The 22,518-nt window shown below is 35.4% G+C and overlaps 1 protein-coding gene across 3 annotated transcripts in view; it reads left to right on the top strand.

The window, feature by feature from the left end:
* The window catches only part of AFF4 (ALF transcription elongation factor 4), an 80,668-nt gene that overhangs the window by 20,489 nt on the left and 37,661 nt on the right, over positions 1–22,518 (top strand). For 2 of the 3 annotated variants that reach the window (XM_020991124.2, XM_020991122.2), the window contains exons 2-5: positions 16,213–16,339; positions 18,687–19,499; positions 20,983–21,027; positions 21,761–21,847. In XM_020991124.2, coding sequence (XP_020846783.1) covers positions 16,217–16,339; positions 18,687–19,499; positions 20,983–21,027; positions 21,761–21,847 — 1,068 coding nt within the window. In that variant the 5' untranslated portion in view covers positions 16,213–16,216. Of the gene's footprint in view, positions 1–15,561; positions 15,655–16,212; positions 16,340–18,686; positions 19,500–20,982; positions 21,028–21,760; positions 21,848–22,518 lie in introns of all 3 variants that reach the window. The other variant, XM_020991123.2, reaches the window with a different exon arrangement.

The following is a 22,518-nucleotide window of genomic DNA, read 5'->3' as shown; positions in this document are numbered from 1 at the left end:
CTTGGTGTCATCCTTGACTCATCGCTCTCCATATAGCCAGAACTTTGCCAAACCACATCCATCCTATCTTTATGGCATCTCTCATATACTTTTGAACAGGCCCTAGTCACCTCTAGCCTGAACTATTGCAGTAGCCTTTTAATTATTTGTCCTGTTCTAGTTTCTCCCTTTTCTACTTCATCCTTCACTCAGATCCCAAGATAATTTTTCTGAAGTGTGGGTTCAACTGTGATACCTCCCCAGCCTCCTACTTAATAAATTCCTTGACTACCTGTTGCCTCCAAGGTCAAATATAAATTCGAGTTGTTAAGTATTTAAAACTTTTTACAATCTGGCCCCATCCTTACCTTTCTAGTCTCTTACTCTTTAATCCTCTCCACAAACTTATGATCCTACTGTACTGATCTATTTGCTGTTCTTTGCATACAACAGCACATCTCCCATTTCCATGCCTTTGTACAAACTGTTTCCTAGACATGGAATTCTCTTCCATCCTCATCTCTGCTGCTTAGTTTCTTTGGCTTCTTTTAAGACTTAGCTCAAATCTCACTTTCTGTAGGAGATCCTGGGTCCTTCTAGCTGGCTTTGCTAGTGTCTTAGCCTCTGAGATGGAATTTCATTTACTCTGTATATATGTTGTATGTACATAGTTACATACATGTTGTCTTTACCATTAGAATGTAAGCTCCTTGAGGGTGGTGTGTGTGTGCACACGCATGTGTGCCCACACCTTTCTTTGTGCCCCAATCCATAGCATCCAATCTGGCATATAGTAAATACTTAAATACTTGTTGACTGACTGAGAGAGAAAGCAATATCAGGTGGATAGTAACTGGAGTCTAGTTGGGTTGATGCTAGTGGGAGCAGAGAGGAGGAGGCAGATACAAGAGATATTGAAGAGGTGAAATCTCTAGGACTTAATTACTAGCTCTAGAAGTGCGTCAGAGATAACCCCAAAGTTTCAATATGGCCACCTTGATGAATAGTAGTGCCACATAAAGAAATTGAAGTCAGAAGGGAAGAGCAAGTTTGGGATTAAAATATCAGTTTTGAACATGTTGAGTTTGAAGTGCCAGTCATATATCCAAGCCAGGCAGCTGGAGGTGTATTTCCTGACCTAAGAATAGAGGTTAGGATTGGAGACAAAGAGTTAGGAATCATCTTCATGGAGGCGCCAGCTAAAGCTATGGGAGTGAATAAGATTGCCGAGGAAGAGAATAAAGAGAGGAATAAAGAAGACAAAGGAGAGGCTCTTGGGAGCACAAATTAGGAAGAGGGTGAGTGATTAGACAGGAGAACAAAGAAAGTGGCAGTGATGCCAAAGTAGAAATTTTCCATTGGGGGTTGGAATTGGTCAGCAGTGTTGAAAGCTTAAAGAAGGAGTTTGTGGAGAATGAGGACTCAAAAAAAGCCATTGGAAGTCAAGGAGAATGAAGACTGGGGGGGAAAAAAAGGCCTCTGGCTTTGGCTGTTTTAGTATGTCATTCACCCTGAAGAATAGTTTCACTGGAGCGGTAGGAGGCGTAGGTAGGTGGTGCAGTGGATAGAATGCTAGGCCTGGAGTTCAAATCTAGCCTCAGATACTTCCTAGCAGTGTGACCCTGGGCAAGTCACTTAACCCTGTTTGCCTGAGTTTCCTCACCTATAAAATAAACTGGAGAAGGAAATGGCAAACCATTCCAGTATCTTTGCCAAGAAAACCCTGAATGTGATCATGAAGAGTCAGATGTGACTGAACAACAATGGAATGGGAACCAGATGTGCAAGGGTTTGAAGTCAGTTGTGAGGAAATGAAAGGTTTGGGTATAGACAACTTCTAGAAAGTTAGCAGGGAAAGGGAGAAGAGAAGAGATGGAACAGTGGATGGAAAAGGGTAAAAGGAACTAAGGAAGGCTTTTTAAAAATTAAAGAAGTTTAACTGTAAACAAATGGAAGAAACCAGTGACAAGATGATAGATTGAAGAGTAATGGGAAGGAGGGCATGACTACAACAAGGTCTTAAGGGAGACAGGAGGGAAAGGAATCTAGGATACAAGTGAGACAGGTAACTCTGAGGAAAGAATAGTATTAGCTTTATTTTTTATGACCACTGGGAAAGAGGAAAGACTCTGTGCCTTTTTGCTGAATAAATTATAAATGCCTGATTCAAGGCTATCTACAAACTACCATTCCAACCTTATCTTATAGCCATTTTCTTTTGATATTTTTTCCTCCATCTAAACTGAACTATTTTTAGCCAGTTCCTATTTTGCCTTCTCTTGCCATGTTACAAATCTAGCATTACCTCTTACCTTGACAACCCTCTCCCTACTCCCCTTACTGTAAAATAATATACTGAATTTTGCTTGAAATCAATTACTGGATATGATTTTTCAGAAAAAAAAAGTTTTATTGGTGCCTTTTAAAAATATCTCAGTCATTTCCAGATGGGTTTCTGCATCAAAACCTTCCATTGTAACCCCCCCCAAAAATCAAGCAAAACTGATTAACAAAATTACCTGTCAACTAGTGTATACTGCATATTATCTGTTCTCTGCAGTTCATCTGAGTTTAAGTGTATTCTAATGTTTTCATTTACATTATTGTAGCGTAACCATGATATTTTTGATATACTTTAATTCCACCTAACAAAAACCTAAACAAACCACCTTGCAAAGTTCATTCCCTGAAAAAGTTTGTTAATGACTAACAAAAAGGAGGTATGTGTCCTTTAACTTGAATAGTATGAAACTAATGCTGGCCATTGCATTTGACCAGAGTTTTGTAGCCTTTCCATATTATTTTTGTTTATGTTGTTTTAGAACTTGTATATATTTGGTTTTGGGCCTTGCTTTTTAAAGCTCCCATCCCTTCATAACAGTCTTCTCATGTTTTCATGAATTTTTAGGATAATAGGATCAGAGAAGTAGAACCAGAAGAGACCTTAGAGTCCATCTAGTTCAGTCTCCTCATTTAACATTTAAGGAAATTGAGGCATAAGGAGGTTAAGTTATTTGATGAGGATAATCATCAGATTTGAACCCGTCCTGTGACTCCAGAGCCAGTACACCATACTATGCTGCCTCTTAACAGTCATCATTCTTTAAGGTTCAGTAGTACTCCATTACATTCATATACCATGATTTGTTCAAGCATTTTCTTTTTACCTTTTCGTTATTAAAAATTATGAGCATTTTTGTATATAGAGATTTTGCTTTTAATAACCTCCTTTGAACACAGTAGAATCTATAAAGTCAAAAGGTATGAATAGTAAGTAACTTTTCTATCATAGGTCTAAATTCTTTTCCAGAAAGGTTGGACCAATTCACATCTCCACCAACAGTGAATTAGCATATGTACTATTATAAAATCTTGTGCCAACTAAAGCTGAAAGGCGATGGTAAAGAATTATTTTTTCTCTAAAAATGTGCAATAAAAAGTATTAGAGATAGTGGCTAATAGTTTGAGATCCCATAATGTATGTAGGAATCTGAAATCTAAAATCAGGGTCAAATCAGTGTTTGTCTTATATAATAGCTCTTTTGTTACAGCGTTAGTAAAGTAACATTTAGGTCATGTTCCAGTCACAGTATTTTCTGCTATCAGTGACCTGATTAAAAGTGTAATAACCAGTATGGACTCTTAAATATTACAATACTTGCCACAGTGATAGGGAACAGGTGTATGTTAACTTCAATCACAAACTAAGCAAGGGTCATGTGAGAAGTTTTCAAATAATGGCTAGAGAAAGAAGAGTAAAACAGCACTGTGAGCTTCATGAGAGCAGGAACTGGCTGTTTTTTTTTCTCTTTGATTCCACTTAGAGTACCTGGCACATAGGCTTTTAATAAATGTTTCTGGGTTAATGATGATATTGGCAATGACAATGACGGTGACTCTTTGCTACTTACAGACTTGATTTCAACAACAAAAAGAGACCTGCTGGCTTTCTGGAGGATGTGTATGGGATGTTGCAGAGAGAGCCTTCATGAAGAATTTTCAAAACTTTCAATCATTACCCACTTCCAGTGGTTGATGTAGAGACAAATAGCATTGCTGATAATTACAGCAGCATTGTAGGGGGTAGGGAGCATCTAATCCAATCCCTTCGTTTTGCAGATGAAGAGCTTGAAGTACTGGAAAGTTGAATGATTTGCTCAAGGTCACACAGGAAGTCAAAAGGTAAAATTTGAACCCAGGACCTCTGACTTCAGAGTCATTGCTCTTTCTACTGCATCTTAATTAAAAAGGTAGTGTGGTTCAGTGGAAAGCGTGGTGATTTTGGAATCAGAGGACCCAAGTTCAAGTTTGTGCTCTGTGATGTTAGGTAAATCCATTAACTTCTCTGGGCAGTAGTTCCCTTACCTGTAAAGGGAAGATGTTAGACTAATTGACATTAAGGTTTCCTAAAGCTCTAGATAGGTGATAATTATGAAGTCTTAGGTAAGAAGTTAATTATCTTGAGACCACAGATGATATTTGCATCATTGCAGTCAGTTGAATGTAGCAGATACAGAAGAGAGGCAGATTTGAGCAGTGAACAGCTGGCCAAGAAAATGGTGTCTGGGAATGGGACTTGGATTTCTAGACCTCATCTTAGCAATTAGGGGATCTTGGCAAGTGATGTGGATTATCTTTAATAACAAGGACCAGTGAAAACATATATACTTGGAAACTTGTGAATCTAATGAAGAGGACTTTAAATCAAAAGGGAGGAATCCGAAAACTGTCCACATAGATTGGACAAGCTCAATACTACAGAAAAAAGTCGAGTACAGTATAGGAAGACCAGTAGCAGAAGAGGACTGGTAATTCACAGGAGGCAGCCAAAACTGGAGTAATTTATAAAATCCATGGTTTCATACCTATATGTTCAAAGCATGGGTAATAAACAGAGTAAACCAGTGATTATATTGCAAGGAAGCAACAGGAATATCACTGAGACTTGGTGGGATTTGGAATTCAAATCTCAGTCTGTTACTGCCTGTAACCTTAAGCAGAGCTCTTTTCTGTGCCTTATGTTCCTTGTGTAAAATGAGTTGGACTAGCTAGTGACCTACAAGTTCCCTTCCAACTCTAAATCTATGTTCTGTACCTCCCTCTCATATTTATGAAGTTGATTTATTCCAATTAAATTCCATCTTAATCAGTTTTGCCCAATGTTCTACCCTGTCAAGATCCTTTGAGTCTTTCATTTGTCATCAAATATGTCAACCCTTTTCTCCTACCTTGTGTAATTTGAAGATTTTAAAATTATGCCATTTATTCTTTTATTCATGTTATTGATGAAAAATGTTAAACATCCCAAGGCCCAGCACAGATTCTTGACACATTCCACTGGGTACCTTTCAAGATGCTATCAAACTCTTTTGAGTTCAAAGCTCTTTTTAGGCTGGCTGTTCAACCACTTCCATATTTATCTAATTAATCTATTGTCTGGTCAACATCTTTCTATCTTTTCCATGTGAATATCATGAGAGACTTTATCAGATTATTATGAAGTTATAGAATAGATCACTTAAATGGAATGAAAGAATTAGCTGAGAAGTTTAGGAACTACTCAGAACTACTCAGAAGCAGATGAAAAATCTTGTACCGAAGCATGATATTGTTATGATGGTGGACTTCAGTTATTTTGATGTTAACTGTAGCTCTTTGTCAAAAGCAGAACATGTGATAAACTTGTGACTTCTTTAAGTGATAGTTTTCATACTTCTGAGGTTAGGGCAAATGACAAAGGGATTGTAATTCTGTACCCACTTCTTAACATGAAGAGGAAAACTGGTCAGTGAATGAAAAATAGGGAGATAGGACTTTGGAGCAAGTGGTTACTCAATTATAAAGTGTATAGAGAAAGTTCAGAGCTGTTTCTGATTTGATGGAACTGATGTGGAAGCTAGGAGGCACGATTAAATAGTGCCAGAATTGAAGTTAGACCTAAATTTGAATGTGACTTCAGATACTTACTGGTTGTGTGACTACAGGTAAGTCACCTAACCTTTCTCAATTTTAGTTTCTCTGCCTTTAAAGTAGGGATAATAATGGCAGCTACTTCAGAAATACATACACACCTACCTGAATTGTGGTGAGGATCAAGTGATACAATATGTGTAAAGTACTTTGCAAACCCTAAAGTGCTAGGTAAACATTAATTAGTATTGTTATCCTAGATTTTGGTGACATAGACTTCAAAAGATTCAGATAAACTAGGCAGGATCCACTTTTTGTAGGGGAAGTCAATCCAACAAATAAAAAAATACAAAATAAATAAAATAAAATAAAAATTTGACAGAACAGGCAGAAATGAGGAGGGAAAAAAATCTATCTGAAGATCAGTGTAGGTACCCAGGGAACTTACCCACAAATTCAGGTTTTAAAAATCTGGAAGCAAGGATAAGTAATTAAAATGAATATAAAAGAATTGTGCAGTCCTATAAAAATTCTTAGGAGTGCTAAAGCCCAAAGTGAGCTTCAGGCTGGCAGTTAATGTTAAGAACAATAAAAAAGGTGTTTATGTCAGTAGGTAGAAGAGAATCAAATATGACCCTTTCTGGCACTGAAAGCCTTCTAAGGTTACTGTGTATCTTCTTTGTATGCATCATTATATATGTGTAGATATCTTCTTTATTATTAAAATGTAAGCTTCTTGAGGGCAGGGACATTTTTTGCCTTTTTTTTGTCTCTCCAGCACTTGGCATAGTTCATGGTCCATAGTAAGCGCTTAATAAATTTGCTTGATTGAAAAAAGGGGTAGGACCACTGCTCAAGGTACAAATGATAACTTAAGATGGTGAGAAATCTAAACTAAACTCTTTATTTTTTTCTTCTCTTTTTTCTTCCAAAGAGAATGGTCTTTGGAACTTCAGTAAACATTTTTTAAGTGCCTGCCATCTGCCAGGTACTCTGCATGGCATTGGAGGTACAAAGACAAAACCTAAGCTCTCCCTAACCTAACATTCTGCTTGGGCTTGAGAGGATATGCATATGTTTGTATGCATGTATAAGTCAATATAAGAACAAAATATATGCAACATGCTTTGGAGGGGAGGGCAACTAAATTCGTGACTCATCCTGAGCTAAGCTTTGAAGGAATCAGGCTTCTAAGAGATGGGGAAGATAGGAGGGGATGCATGCCAAGCATAGGTTACAGCTTGTACAAGGGCTCAGGGATGGGAGATAAGACATTTATAGGGAATAGCAGGCAGGCCATTTTGGTTGATAGAAACAAAATGGTTAGCAAGGAATAAAAATTTGAGGTAAGCAGGAATGTTTGGATATCATTTTGCTGACTTCAGTGAGTTCTTCAACAGGCCTGAATGAAGTATGTCCTAGAACATTCATTGCTGAGACACTTTTCTGTGGTATTGGAGAGGGGACTGCAGTAAGCCCCATTTTCCTAAAAGGGAAGGAGGTGTACTCTGTAAACTATAGACAAGTGAGTTTGAGTAATATTCCTAGAAAAATCTGAATCATTTTATGGCTTGTGAGTACTTAAAAAAGGAAGCTATTTTTTAATAACATAATGATAATCAGGCGTGATAGCGCGTGCCTGTATTCCATAGAGAGTAAGGCTGACAGATTTTCTTGAGCTTCAGCATTCTGAGCTGCATTGGCCAAACCCATTGGATATTACCAACATAGGTATGGTGAGCCTCTGGAAGGATAAATCTGAAGAGGGGAGAACTGATCCAAGTCTCACAGCGAGCATGTCAAAGCTCCTGTGCCATTAGTAGTGGGATTGGGATTGTAAGTAGCCCCTATGCTCCTAGACTGGGTGGAATAGGGAGGCCTAATCTTAAAAATAAACATTTAAAAATTACTTTTATAAACCTAAAAACCATCAACAAACATTAACATTTTCATATGTAAAAAAAGAATAAGGATTTTATGTGACACTGTAAACTTCTATACATTTTATCTTTTATTTCACTATGTGAATCTTGTTTTTCTTTTATTTTATTCAAATTTAACGTGGTAGTTGCATCACTGTCTTGCTTGTCTGTGAACTTCCTTTTGCTCTCTTATTTTTTTAAATTTTTAAAATATTTTTAGGCAATTGGGGTTGTGACTTTCCCAAGGTCATACAGCTAGTAAGTGTCAAGTGTTTGGTCTGAGGTGGCATTTGAACTCAGGTCCTCCTAACTTCAGGGCTGGTGACTGCGCCACCTAGCTGCCCCCTATTTTTTTTAAATGATTGACATTCATTCTTTTTTAAAAAATTAGTATTATTATCAATTCACTACCTCTCTTCCTTCCAAGAAAAGAGAAACATAGCATCCAAAATGAAGGAGATAATGAGAGTTTTACAGTGACCTGCAAGATATGTATTATTTTTTTTAAATGTGCATTTTACTGAGAATGAAATAAACTGTATAAAATTTGTTTTTCCTTCCCCCAGATAGCAATAATACCTTCCATATTACTCCTAGATGAATCACAAAGTGCTTATTTGCAAGTGCACCAGTTAGATTTACAAATCAAGGTAGGGCATGTTCAAAGATTTAATATATACAAAGAGATCTATTCTCACTCTTTGTGGAATTGGCTTCTAGACCTTAAAGGAATATATGATGTAAGCCTGTGAAAAGTTCCTGATACAGTTATTGTGTAGCCCAGTAAACCACAACAACTGCTTTGTGATGCAGAACCAGGTCTTTGCTATCATTTAAAATTTAAGTGTACTCACGCATATTGCATTCATTTGATACAAAGTCCAGCCTGTGTAGTTTTTGGTATTTCTGCCACAGCCACATGTCTTTATTTATATTGAAAATATAGACTATATTCAGTGTTTCCCTTCTCAAAGAGAAGGTATAGTGACTCAAGGAACATCTCTTTACTCCTTAGGGTTATGTGGGCAAATGGAACCCAAAAAGTGGAAGAAAGACTTTAGTGTGAAAATAAAGAAGAAAAAGCATTTGAAGAGGCAGAAGGAAAACCTGAACTGTGTAAGGAAATTGGATGATGGAATAATGTGATATGTAGGAGAAATAGGAAGAAAAAGCCTGAACACTAGGGCTAAGCAACAGTTTTGAGGCTTTTTCTGAGGAAGAAACAGTAGTTTGCAAAAGAATCCCGGTGCTACACTGGTAGAGGGAGTTTCGTTAGTGGTAGTTCTATTATCAAAGAGATCACAGTTCTGTTTCTTCCCAGAATCTTCAGTTGATAAGCCTAGAGAAAGAGATGTAACACATTAGATAAAGCTAGTGGGTTCTCACTCACTGGAATGCATCATGCAAAGTCTGTCTCATGGGGGGGGGTGGCGCGGGGCGGTGTATGTTGTAGAGGTGATTTTTGTCAAGGAAGAGGTTGTACCAAATGGCCCCTTGAGGTCCCTTCTGTTACATAGATGGGCATGTGTAAATTGGTGCAAAATTTTTCCTTTTTTTCTTTACTTTACGGTTACTTTTTGATCTTACACCATAGTTATTTTCAATTAATGCCACCTCTCCCATTCCCATTGAACCCTTCCTTGTATTAGAGAAAAATATTGAAGCAAAAACAACCAAAACAGACTGTCCATCTAATAGTGTGTAATTGCTTTCCGTGTTTGTAGTCCCTGCTTCCTTATGGAGAGGAGGAAAGTGTGATAAGTAGTTTTCACTTTTCTTACATAGTTCCAAAATGATTTTCAGAGTGGTTGAACCAATTCATAGGTTACCCAACATTGTAGTAATGGCAATAAGCTTTTTAGAGAATAATTTGGCTACGTTTATCCAGGAATTTCATGTGTGTGACACGAGTGCTAGGACTAGCTGAAGGATATTATTAACAAGACAATAAAGACTTATACCATAATAGCCATAGATTTTGCTGGTAATTATTGGTAATGTATTGGTAAGAGCATCAATCTGGAAAGAACGTGTCCAATTGTTAGGTGATAGCTGAATAAATTGTGATATGGCAATGTAATATAACATTTTAAATTCCACAAACAGGTATTAAGCACCTTCCATGTAAAAGGTGCTCTCCTTGAGCCCTGAAGAGCTTATGTTTTACTGGGGAAGAGGGGCTATACAAAATGAGTAAAGATAGTACAAGAATAATTTGGGAAGGGAGAAAGCACTTAACTGAATCAGAAAGACTTTACAGGAAACTGCCTATTATGTATAGCTTTCCTTTTTAAGTATATAATAAAGTTCAACATGTACCCTTCAGATTCCAACTCTTTGCCACCTCAAACAATTGTATAAATATTTTTGTACATTCCTAGAGTTTATTTTGATTAGGACTAATCCCTCCCTTTATCTACCTTCCCTCTAATTTCTCCTTCTCCCTCCACCCTTTTCTGTCATTTTTCTATTGAATGAAATTTATTTCTGCACCCAGCTCAGTTCAGATGAGAGTGAAGTTCAAGGGTTTCCTTCCTTGTTTGTAGAGATGTTTATCATACCCCAATTATGTAATTTTTTGTAAATTTTCTTTCTTTTTCCTCCTCCAGTGAATTTCTTTTTCCATTCTTAAAATCATCAAAACGTAACAGAACCACTTGTTAATTGCACTCTTGTGACACCTAATGGTGATAGGGTTCAAAAGAGACACATGTATCATTTCCACATATTTATTTTTTATATAATATTTTGTTTTTTCCCCAATTGCATGTCAAAAATAATTTTTTAACTTTTCTTTAAGTTTTGAGTTCTAAATTCTGTTCTTTCTTCTCTCTTTTCCTTGCCTCTTCCCTGAGACAGTAAGCAGTCCGATAGAGTATATACGTGTGCAGTCATGTAAAACATTTCCATATTAGTCATTTTGTCCAAGAAGACTCAAAAAAAGAAGGAAAGTGAAAAATAGCATGCTTCAATCTGTATTCAGACATTATCAGTTCTTTCTCTGGAGGCGTATAGTATACTTCATCATTAGTCCTTTGGAATTGTTTTGGATCATTGTATTGCTGAGAATAGCTAAGTCATTCACAGTTCTTCATCATACAAACTGTTAACTATGTACAGCGTTCTCTTGCTTTTGCGCACTTCACTTTGCATCGGTTTGTGTAAGTTTTTCTGAAGTCATCCTGTTTGTCATTTGTTATAATAATATTCCATCATAGTCATACACCACATTCCCCAATGATGGGCATCCCCTCAGTTTCCAATTCTTAGCCACAAAAATAGCGGCTATAAATATTTTTGTATAAATAGGCCCTCTCCCCCCCTTTTTAAAAAATATCTTTGGGATATAGACCTAGTACTGGTATTGCTGGATCAAAGGGTATGCACAGTTTTATAGATAGCCCTTTGGGCATAGTTGCAGAATGGTTAGATTGGTTCATAACTCCACTAACAATACATAGTGTCCCAGTTTTCCCACATCCCCTCCAACATTCATCATTTTTCTTTTTTGTCATGTTAGCCAATCTGATAGGTATGAGGTAGTACCTCAGAGTTGTTTTAATTTGCATTTCTTTAATCAATAGAGATTTTGAGCACTTTTCATATGACTATAGATAGCTTTGATTTCTTTGTTTGAAAACTGCCTGTTCATGCCCTTTGACCATTTATCAGTTGGGAAATGACTTGTATTTTTATAAATCTGATGTGGTTCTCTATATATTTGAGAAATGAGGCTTTTATTACAGATAGTTGTTGCAAAGATTTTTTTCCCCAGTTTTCTGCTTTCCTTTTAATTTTGATTGCATTGGTTTTGTTTGTGCAACAGCTTTTTAGTTTTACATAATCAAAATTATCTACTTTTCATTTTGTAATGCTCTCTATATTTTCTTTGGTCATAAATTCTTTCCTCATCCATAGATCTGACAAATAAACTATCCCATGCTGTCGTAATTTGCTTGTGGTATTTACCTTTTATGTGTAAATCATGTACCCATTTTGACCTCATTTTGGTATGTAGTGTGATACATTGGTTTATGTCTAGTTTCTGCCATACTGTTTTCCAATTTTCCCAGCAATTTTCATCTCCCTGTATTTAAGCAGTTTATCCTTGTTTGGTTTGTCATTTTTAATTCACTTTTACTTTTTTCTGTTTCTCTTTACTCTTGTGTTTGATCTTCATAGTTTCTTCATGGCTTTGGTCTTTTTATGAGGAATATTTGCAAGTCCTTTATTTCATCATTTTGTTAAAGGTTCATATTTTTTCTGCTCTATAACATTATATTTAGTTTTCCTGAGTAAGTTATTCTAGGCTGTAAGGCTTTGCTTTCTGGAATACATGGATTCCTTTATAATGGGAGCTGCTAAATCATGTATGACCCTGACTAGCTCCTTGGTACTTGAAATATTTCTGGATGCTTGTAGTATTTTTTCTTTTACTTGAAAACTGTGAATTTTGGCTATAATGTTCCTGGGAGTTTTCATTTTGGAGTTTCTTTAGGGAGTAACTGGTGGATTCTTTCGATCTTCACTTTGTCCTCTGGTTCTAAGAAATAAGGGCAATTTTCTTTTTAAGATTTCTTGAAAAAGGAGATCTAGGCTCTTTTTTTTGGTCATGGTATTTAAATAGTTGAGTGACTTTAAAATTTTTTTCTCCTCTATCTGTTTTTCAGTTCACTTATTTTTGCTTTGAGAAACCTTACATTTTCTTCCATATTTTGACTTGTATATTAGGATGAATTAATAATTAATGTAATGAGATGTTACTAGGAAATGTCATCTCTGACCAGTTGTAGAATACTGACTTTCATTTTTACTGTCTATTTCCAGGCCCAGTGTTGTCAACTAGCTGCCTAAAAATCCTTTTCTATTGTCTTACCTTATATATAGTGACCAAATTGGGCATTTTGCACCCTGCCTCCCTGTTACAAATACCAGGGTAAACTCTAAGAGTCTTGTATTAAGTACAGTTAAGTAAGAATTGCTCAGTGTCTGGTTTGCTGTTTTCATGCAATATTTTTGTCACTGGCAATAATCAAAGGAGCACCCTCATCTTTACCTGTTAAAATCTTCCATGAGGCTTAGGTCAGGTGCTAGTTGCTCCATGAAGCTTTCCCTGATTTCTCCTAAGTGTTGTCTTAAATTTTCTTACAGCGCTTTGTTTAGATCACTCCTTTGCCCGAACTGCATCCTAATTTTGTACATGCCTTATCTCTCTTTGTTAGTAGATTGTAAACCTCTTGAGATGAGGGATGTGGTTTTCAGCTTCCTTTTGTATCTCAGGGTGTAGCACAGTGCTTTTCATTTAGTAGGCACTTTAACCTTTTATTCAGTTGAACTGAACCTAAATTTTTAGCATAAGATTACAAGGGTACCCTTAGCCCATCCTAGTTACTGAGAAGCATAACTGGGGTAGGGGAGGGGAGACTGTTAAAGAAGCAAAAAAAGTAAACCTCATATTTCCTTTTATTATTTTCAAAGTTGTCTTTTAAAAACCTCACCATAAATTTAAAGGAAAGAGTTGAGCTTAGAGGTTCCCATAGATTCTTAGGTGGCCTGAAAGCCAGGGGAGCTACATGTTGAAATGTATGCTATATGTATATGACTAATTTTAAATTTAAATTTAAATTTTTGTGTAGAAATGATTGTTTAGGTGAAATGAGGAATAATAGCAGCCTTTTTGTGTGAAAGTGCCGGCAATAGGGGAAATAGAGGAGGCAGGTCAGTGTAGTAGAGCATTGGCCTTGAAGCACCAGCCATGGTACTTTGCCCTTTTGAATCTCAGGTTTCTCATATGTATAAACTGAGGCTTATTTGTGCCTCTTCTGTAAAAGTTATATCTGTGTCTCAGTGGTGAAAGAAGTTATAATCCTAACACACACACACACACAACACACACACACACACACACACAACACACACACACGCATGTGCGCGCGCACACCTGGTTAGACTAGGGAAAATGAGTGGTAAACATTATGTGAGCTCTTTATAATTATTTTTGTTCTTCTGTCAAGTAGTAACTGTACTTCTGCTTCTTCCCACTTCAGACATCATAAAGACCTCAGAACAAACTCACTTCAACCTCTAAATCACTCATGAAAATATCACAAGAAAATTCAGAAGCCAGGATAAAGAGAGGATATAGGTGGGGGCATGAGACACAAGGAATATGTATATACATCTCCTTCCATCCCCTGTGAAATTTTGACTACTTCTTTTTACTTGTTCATTCCAAAGAGAAGCTATTTTATAAAATCTAGACTCAATGGATTCAGATTGTAATTTCATCAGATATGGTTATTTTTAGATAAATTGTTACTACGCAACACAGTTTCCATGGAATTTGTTATCAAAGAATTTTTTTCTGCAGTGCTTAAATAAACTTTAGTCCAGTTCCTGCCAAAATTATTCTAGATTTTGAATAGGAGTTCAGATTAATTAGGTAAACATATTGGTGTTTTAAGAGAAGAGGGGAAAAGTTCAGTTGTTTTATTGAAATAACTATTTTCATGTTTAAAGAAGCAGCTGGATTTCAAAGATAGCAAGTTAACCTCTCCTTACTAATTTTTTAAAAAAATACCAGTGATTCTCTCATTCCCTCCTTCAGAAGAAGATAATGAAAATTTTCCCAAATAACTTTGATGAAACTTTTAAAACTAAATTTAATGTAAATAAAATGTTAAATTTCACAGTTGCATACATTTCAACAAAACAGTGTTTCTCATACTTAGAAATTTTACTTTTGTCATGATTAAAGAAAAGATAAACCATAGTCTTAACTTTTTCCTACTCATCTGCTATTTTAAGAAAGTTATAGAAGGTAGCTATATATATATATATATATATATATATATATATATATATATATATATTAAAGTTTGACAAGAAAACTTTTGGTAAAGCTTCAGAGCCTAAAGGAATCAAATCATCAGTAAGCACTTATTAATGCTATAGTGTGCTTGGCATTTGTGCTAGGGACTGGGGAGACCAAAGAAGTAGAAGACATTGCTTCTCCCTTCAAGGAGTTTATAAACTTATTTTTATAAAACATCCCAAGACTGTGATAAGATTTTTAGCATAAGTTTTCATTCAGAAGTTTTTTAAAGAGCATTCTTAGTAAAAGATTACATCAAGTGGCTTTTAGACAGGATCAAATATTGTGAAATTAATATTTTTGTTCTAAGATACTGACCTTCTAATACTAAGAGTTCAAGTGAATGCTCTTAAATCCCTTATTATTAGTTTCTTACTTAAGTCTTAATATATTTCTTTTAATAAAACAAAAGTCATAATTTTTTTATTAAATACATAGCACAAAACTAGAAGAATTGCGTGGTCTATATCTTTGTCATTAGCAGGGCTGTTCCTAATAAAACCAGGACAAATGGTTCAGGATTTTCAGGGAAGTACGTTGTGCACAGCCTCCCTTGGAAACCTATTCCAGTTACTCTTTTAAAAGTTATATTTTACCTAAATCCTTTCTGCTGGTTCCCATTGTTCTGCTCTTAGTAGAAGCAGAACATTTCAAATGGTTAAAGAAATGAAAATACCTTTTCCCCCTTCAAAGTAAAATTTTCTGTTTTTTAATACAATCTAGTGATATTAATCCAAGACAATTTTGGATAAATTTGCTATTATGGTCTCCCAATCCCACAAAACAACCCCCCCCCCAACAAACTGGGATTAGATACTCCAGTTTTGCCATTTATTGAAATATTAATGTATTTAGAGCAGAAATGTCGTTTTTTAGGGAATCTAGAACAACAGCAAAGCTGAGGTCAAACTGCCATACAGGATGGACACCAAGGAAGCTGTGTTGGGAACAAAAAGAAATCAAGATAAGGTAGATGAAAAGTAGAGAACAAGCATTGGCCTGTGGGGACATGGGAAGAAGGGAAAGGGGAGGAGGGAGGAGTGTGGTTAGTAGAAATTCAGTTAGTAAGAAATAAAAGTTAGGAGATTTCTTAAGAAGAAAACCTAGAAGCATAAGGCCAAGTGGTGGTAAGTTGGGTTTCAGTGGTGCCTTCCTTCAGAATTTAGAGAAATCACATCTACAACTTCCCTTTGACTGATTTGTAGCAAACTCCCTTTAATAGATTTACTTATATTAAGTAAAAAGTGTGTTGGTGGAGGGGTTGGACATTTCTGGGTTATGGTTTCACGTGTAAATTGTATAAAATTCACTAGTGAAACATATTTCAGTAGTGACTAGACAGAAACAACACTCACCAATTCATAATCATACTCAAGTACTACCCTTTCTTGTTTGGGAGAGAGGCTGTGATAAGGAACTCTCAAATTTTAAGTACTGAATGGACATACTCAATACAACAGATGTTATTTTATTTTCCCTTCCACTTCTTTTTCTATCCATGATAGAATATTATGTTTTTGTTCATAGCAACATGAACCGTGAAGACCGGAATGTGCTTCGTATGAAAGAAAGGGAAAGGCGAAATCAGGAAATTCATCAGGGTGAAGAAGCCTTCCCACCTAACTCTCCTCTCTTTGCTGAACCATACAAAGTTGTGAGTTTACCTAATTTTAAACTTGCATCAAAATGAAATGTTATGGTTCTGTATTATTATGGTTATTATTTTTTAACTTGAAAATTTGTTTCATGTTCCTTTCTAGTCTGTTACTAACTGGCTGTGTGATTTTGAACAAATTCCTTAACTCCTCTGGAACTTACGTGTAAAATGTTTTAGTTGGGCTAGGACAGTGATCCTTAGTGGCCTTTATCACTCTGAAACTTCCAACTTCTGTGTTTCTAGTAACCTTAAGATGCAGTTTTATTTTAATTTGCAACTGCCTTTTATTGCTATATTTTTTAATTGCTCACAATAAATGTGGTTTTGTACCAGGCTAATTTTGGTCAAAACAGATAAAACAGTTGCATGGAAGCCAGTGTTTCCATTGATGTCTATTGTGTATTGCTTATTGAAACTTAAGTTTCAGTCATTACACCTGAAGGTTTTCTGGTTTCTAAACTAGTTTTCTAAATCTTAAGGTGAAATGACTAATGAAACTTACTAATGAAAGAGAAGATTTAAGCAATATACTACAGATATCAGTGAGAACATGTGACAGATGTTGATCTTGTTCTGGGTAGCTGCACCCCTTAATTTTCCTACCGAATTTTTTGTAACAGGATTAAGAATATTTTCTGGTATTTGATTTATAGTTACATATAACACTGATCAATGCTATCCTTCTATCCTTGCTAAAATTTTGACTTTTAAAAATTTTGAAAAACCTGAAATGTTCTTTATCATTGGTTACTTATTGTAATTCCTTTAATTGCTTCTGGTCTGTTGTGTGACTGCTTTCAAATCTATGGAATTGTGTACATTTAGTGTATCATGACAGTAGTAATACTGACAATATATAATAATGACAGTCATCTCTTCTCTTGATCTTTATAGCAAACAAACCAGAAAATTTGGCACTTTAAAATCTAAAAACATACTTGACTGAGAAGGTTTTTTTGTAGATTTTTCTAAATTTCATCTAGGCCTATTGGCATAGTTATTTTTGTTGTATAATTTTTTTTTTAAATGTATGTGGGCAAGGGCCAGGGAAAGGAAAAGGTTGAAGGAGGATAATTTTGACTAAAATTTTTTAAAGTACTCAGCTAAAATGAAGAAGCCTGAAATAGCAATTTATAGTAGGTTCTGAACTCTATGATACAATGTAAAGAGCTGTTGTTTCTCTCACATATTACTAGCAATTATTGTTTAAGAACTCTGAAGTCATTACTGATGAGTGTCAGCCTAAACATAAGTAATTTTATGTTGCTTTTGGTGGTGAAATAATGTTAATTCTGTTTAGACCAAGTAACTAAGACAATTTCCCCAAATTTTGTGAAGTATATCAGAGATATAAATGTATTAGACTGGCTAATTCCCCTTTGTTACCCAAGCACATTTTTACGTTGGTACATTATTGATATGAAAACTTCAGTGCATTTAAAAAATAAATTTAAAATGACCAGAATTTAATATTTCAAATTGTCTTTATACTTTCTCAGATTTTGTAGTTTTTCAATATTACTGTGACTGTTGTTATGAGTGGAGAGGAAAAATGTTTTAGTGTTTGAATATGAAGCACAGACTGATTCCATTGAATTTTTAATCATAATTTTAACCATAATTGGGGTGCCAAGGAACATTACATTCCTAGGGATGTTTTCGTTAGTAGTCAGAAACGAACACTGACTAACCTGAAGCTTTGTTGAATTAGGGAAATATTCCAGTTTTAAATTGAACTATAGTATTGAATATTAAGGAACATTATATCATGTTCCTTGGGAATGTTTTCCTAAACTGTCAGAATAGGAGCATAGCCATTTGATTGGCTTAGAGCTTTGATAAGTTAGGGAATATTGAAGTTTGATATTTCTGGCTCCCTGGTATACATTTTCTCCCCAACTGCTTTGCCAGCAAATTGATTAGAGGAAGAGATCAAGCTAGATTGCATTTGGAAAATTGTATGGTGTTTTCATTGATTTTCCAAACGGCTTGCTGCCACCAAAAGTACCTCTTTAACCTCCAGGGTTTTCAGCCCCAGCATAAAGAAATTTTATAGCAATGAAATTGTTTTTGTTCTCTTCTGATCTTCCTCTCTCTTAAATTTTCACATACTAAATTTTAGAGCTTTTAGAGTCTTAGTGACATAAAGTATTTGAATGTAAAAATGTATTCTTCAAAGAGAGTAAATTTTTTGTTAAGCAATAGAGTTGGGGTTTCCTTATTGTCTCTGGCTATTGTCAAACTTGGATTAGTCAGCTGTAAAATTTTTCAAAATTTTCCTCCTTAATTAAAAAAATAATTTTGTGCTTTATTGTAATTTCATGTCATTTTATTCTTTGTATAGACTAGCAAAGAAGACAAATTATCTAGTCGTATTCAGAGCATGCTTGGAAACTATGATGACTCCTACGAAATGAAGGATTTTATAGGAGATAGATCTCTACAAAAGCTTGTTGCAATTCCCAAACCTACCATACCATCAACAACAGATGAAAAACCAAATCCAAGTTTTTTTAGTGAACACAGACATGGTAGCTCTCATCAGAGCAGCAAATGGACTCCTGTAGGACCAGCACCTAGCACTTCTTCCCAGTCACAGAAACGGTCTTCAGGTTTACAGAGTGGACACACTAGCCAACGGACCAGTGGAAGTGGCAGTAACAGCACTAGTAGTGTTGGTCAGAGGCATGACCGTGAATCATACAGTAGTAGTGGTGGTGGTGGTAGCCGTAAAAAAAGCCAGCACGGATCAGAACACTCTAAATCTCGTTCTTCCAGTCCTGGAAAACCACCTGCTGTTTCTTCATTAAGCTCTAGTCATTCCAGAGCTCATGGGAATGATCACCACAGCAAGGAGCAGCGTTCTAAGTCACCACGGGACCCTGATGCAAATTGGGACTCACCTTCTCGTGTTCCTTCATTTTCAAGTGGACAGCACTCTAGCCAGTCTTTTCCACCTTCATTGATGTCAAAGTCAAACTCAATGTTACAGAAACCTACTGCCTATGTAAGGCCCATGGATGGACAGGAGTCCATGGAACCAAAGCTAACCTCTGAGCACTACAGCAGCCAATCCCATAGCAACAACATGAGTGAGCTGAAGCCTAGTAGCAAAGCACATCTAACCAAATTGAAAATACCTTCTCAGCCATTAGATGTAAGTTGATTATTTACTTATAAGCATCTGGATTTAAGGTAGATCAAAGAAGTATATATTTAGAACTGGAAGGGACTTGAGAGGTCATCCTCATCTATACCCTTCATTTTAGAGTTGAGGAAAATGAAACCTTAAAAGTTTAACTACTTGTTTTGTAAATATTACTGACCCTAAACTAGCTGTTTGGTGTTTTTGGCCGCAAGCAGTCTTCATACTAATGTATAAAACAGTATTTTTTGATTGATTTTTTTTTTACCCATATGAAGACATCAGTGCCTCTGTTGTTGAATTGTGTATATAGGAAATAGCCCTCTCTAGCTAGAAAACTGTGATGAAATGGCAACCATGATTCATTAATAACAGATATTTTTCCCCCTTTGGGTTATGTAGATTATATATTTGTACCTGTTCTGATTTATATACCAGATTTATATATTCTAGAGATAAATGTCAGAGCTCTCACTATGTACCTTGAAGATATTGAAGCAACATTTTTAATTCAAAGTTGTTTGAAATATATTGTTTGTGTAGTAATGACAATACCAAGATGTCCTTCAAAGTAGTCAAAGGGATGAACCATAATATTAGTAAAATGACCAATTTTTAGGTTTTTAGGAAAGTTTCAGTATCCAGAAATCGAAAGTATCAAAATTAATTAAATTTGTGTTGGGTCAGTTGTTTACTCAGTAATTTTAATGACTAAGATCAAAAGAAAGGATGAGAGAATGCCCCTCCCTCTCTTTATAAGAGAGATGGGTTACTATGAGCATGTTGTATAGTGTATGAGAATATGTTTGTATAGAAAGAGGATTCTCCCCAAAAAGGCTTTTGAAACACCCAGTATTGTCAGACTCAGTTGATTTGTTGGTTAGTTTTTCTAAACATTTCCTCTTCTTTTGTTGCAAGAGATGATTCTCTGGGTAAAGGGAAAACAGTATTCAGAACTGAAGGTGATATTGAAACAAAAGATAGCAGTTTTTTGAAACAGCCAACTTAGCTTGTTCATTGAACAGTACTTTAAAAGCAAACTCCATTTACAATCTTAGCAATCTCTTTCCTGGTTGGTACCATTTCTTTTTTAGCTTCCATTTTTACTATTCTCCTGTAGAACAATGTTTATTAGTTTATGTGCAAGGATTTAAAAAAATTACATAGGGTTGAAACTGTTTTGCTTTTGTAATCTATATCTTTTTTAGTTATGAAATTGCCCCCATGTCATAGATCCAGAAGATACTTCTTCTATTCTGTAGGGGTTTTTTTTTATAGACGTGCCTTTTTATATTTCCTTTTGAAGCTTATTTTGCTTATGCTTTGTATGATGATGGTCTAAGCCTTATGTTACAAAAAAAAGTATTTTCCCCAAGATGATAATGTCAAATGGTGTTTTGCTTGAATGTGCTTTTGCCCTGTTACTTACCTTACTTGTTTAGGATGATTTAATATGTTGATTTGAAAAATCATCAGCAGTCTTACTTTTTTTTAGGCGTCTGCATCTGGTGATGTGAGCTGTGTGGATGAAATTCTTAAAGTAAGATATCTGGTTATTTTGACTTATGAAAATTGTTTATGTGTTTGGCTAAAATCCATTAGAGTAATAAATTTTTGCCAGAGTTGACATTTTTGTTCTCTATCAAATGGTTTAACTGCTCTCTGTTAGGAGTACTTCCAAGAGAGTGTTAAAAAAAAAAAACCTAACAGAAACCTCCAAATTGACAGCTTTGAGAGCAAACAATGTTTTTGAGGTGTGCATGGCCCTAATGAAGTCTGCTAATGACTTAGGTTGAGAATAGCATTGGAATCTAATTAAGATAACTTCTTGACCAGGAATTACATTCTTGGGCTGTGAGTACTGGAAAGAGAATAGAGCCGTTACCTGATTTCTCTCATGAGTTGACAAGTAAAGTCTTTCTTAACTAGCCTGCAGTGATTTTGTAGGAGGACTTTTTGCCTGTACCACTCATTTGACTTTAGTCTTATTCAAAATCTTCATTTGCTTCACCTCTTCAACTAGGCTGTAGATATGAGGTCATGGACTTTATTATTCATCTTTGTAATAATATGCTTTGCACATAGTGAAGAATTAGATATTTGTTGGCTAATTAGATGCATTTTCTAGCTTGAGCATGTGCAAGTACACAAATCAATTATGAAAAAAGTTATGGCAAATAAAAATATGACTTTAGGCATGGTTTGCTTTTTTATATTTGGGTTGTAAACTGATTTTTTTTGTTGTTGTAACTAATTGTGGTAATTTATTTCAGGAGATGACCCACTCCTGGCCACCACCCTTAACGGCAATTCACACGCCATGCAAAACAGAACCTTCTAAATTTCCTTTTCCAACTAAAGTGAGTAAACAAAATTATTTTAATATTATAAACAAACTGTAAATGACTTTAGTAAAGTTATAAAGATATTTAAATGCGGAATTAAATTCCCAGAGTGAATTTTGGATTCATAGATTGTCCTTAATAACTGTCCTGCATGCTTAGTAATCACCTGGACCTTGGGGGGGAGTGACTTTTTGTACTTCTTCTTTCCATCTATGTAGCATTAACACTTATAATCTTTTGTCATTTTTTGCCAATTTTCTGGGTATGAGTTGGGACTTCAGAGTTGTTTTCATTTGCATTCCCCTTCTTTTAGTGATTTAGAGTGTTCTTTCATATGGTTCCATAGTTTACAATTCTTTAGAGCATTGTTTATTTATTGAACACTTATGCCTTGGATATCAGATCTTTATCAGAGCTAATTGATGAAAGGATTTATTTTTCTGTCAGACTTTCCTTTCTAACCTTTGTTGGATTGATTTTGTTTGTGCCAGAGTTTTTCCATTTCATGTAATCAAAGTTATCTGTTTCCTGTCAGTCTGTCAGTACCATGCTAGAAATGCACACAACCGTTTGTGTTTTGTATTATATTTTTTTGGTTGTTGCTATTTTGCATTGCTTTTCAAATAACTAAATTGTGTTGCAGTATGTTAGCTGCCATGTGCAATTCATTTTGACTGGTGACTATA

This window comes from Phascolarctos cinereus, unplaced genomic scaffold (genome assembly GCF_003287225.1).
Source record: "Phascolarctos cinereus isolate Bilbo 61053 unplaced genomic scaffold, phaCin_HiC Scaffold_2;HRSCAF=192, whole genome shotgun sequence".
NCBI lineage: Eukaryota > Metazoa > Chordata > Mammalia > Diprotodontia > Phascolarctidae > Phascolarctos > Phascolarctos cinereus.
Note: the sequence above shows the minus strand (reverse complement) of the source record. Positions and strands in the feature narration are given on the sequence as shown.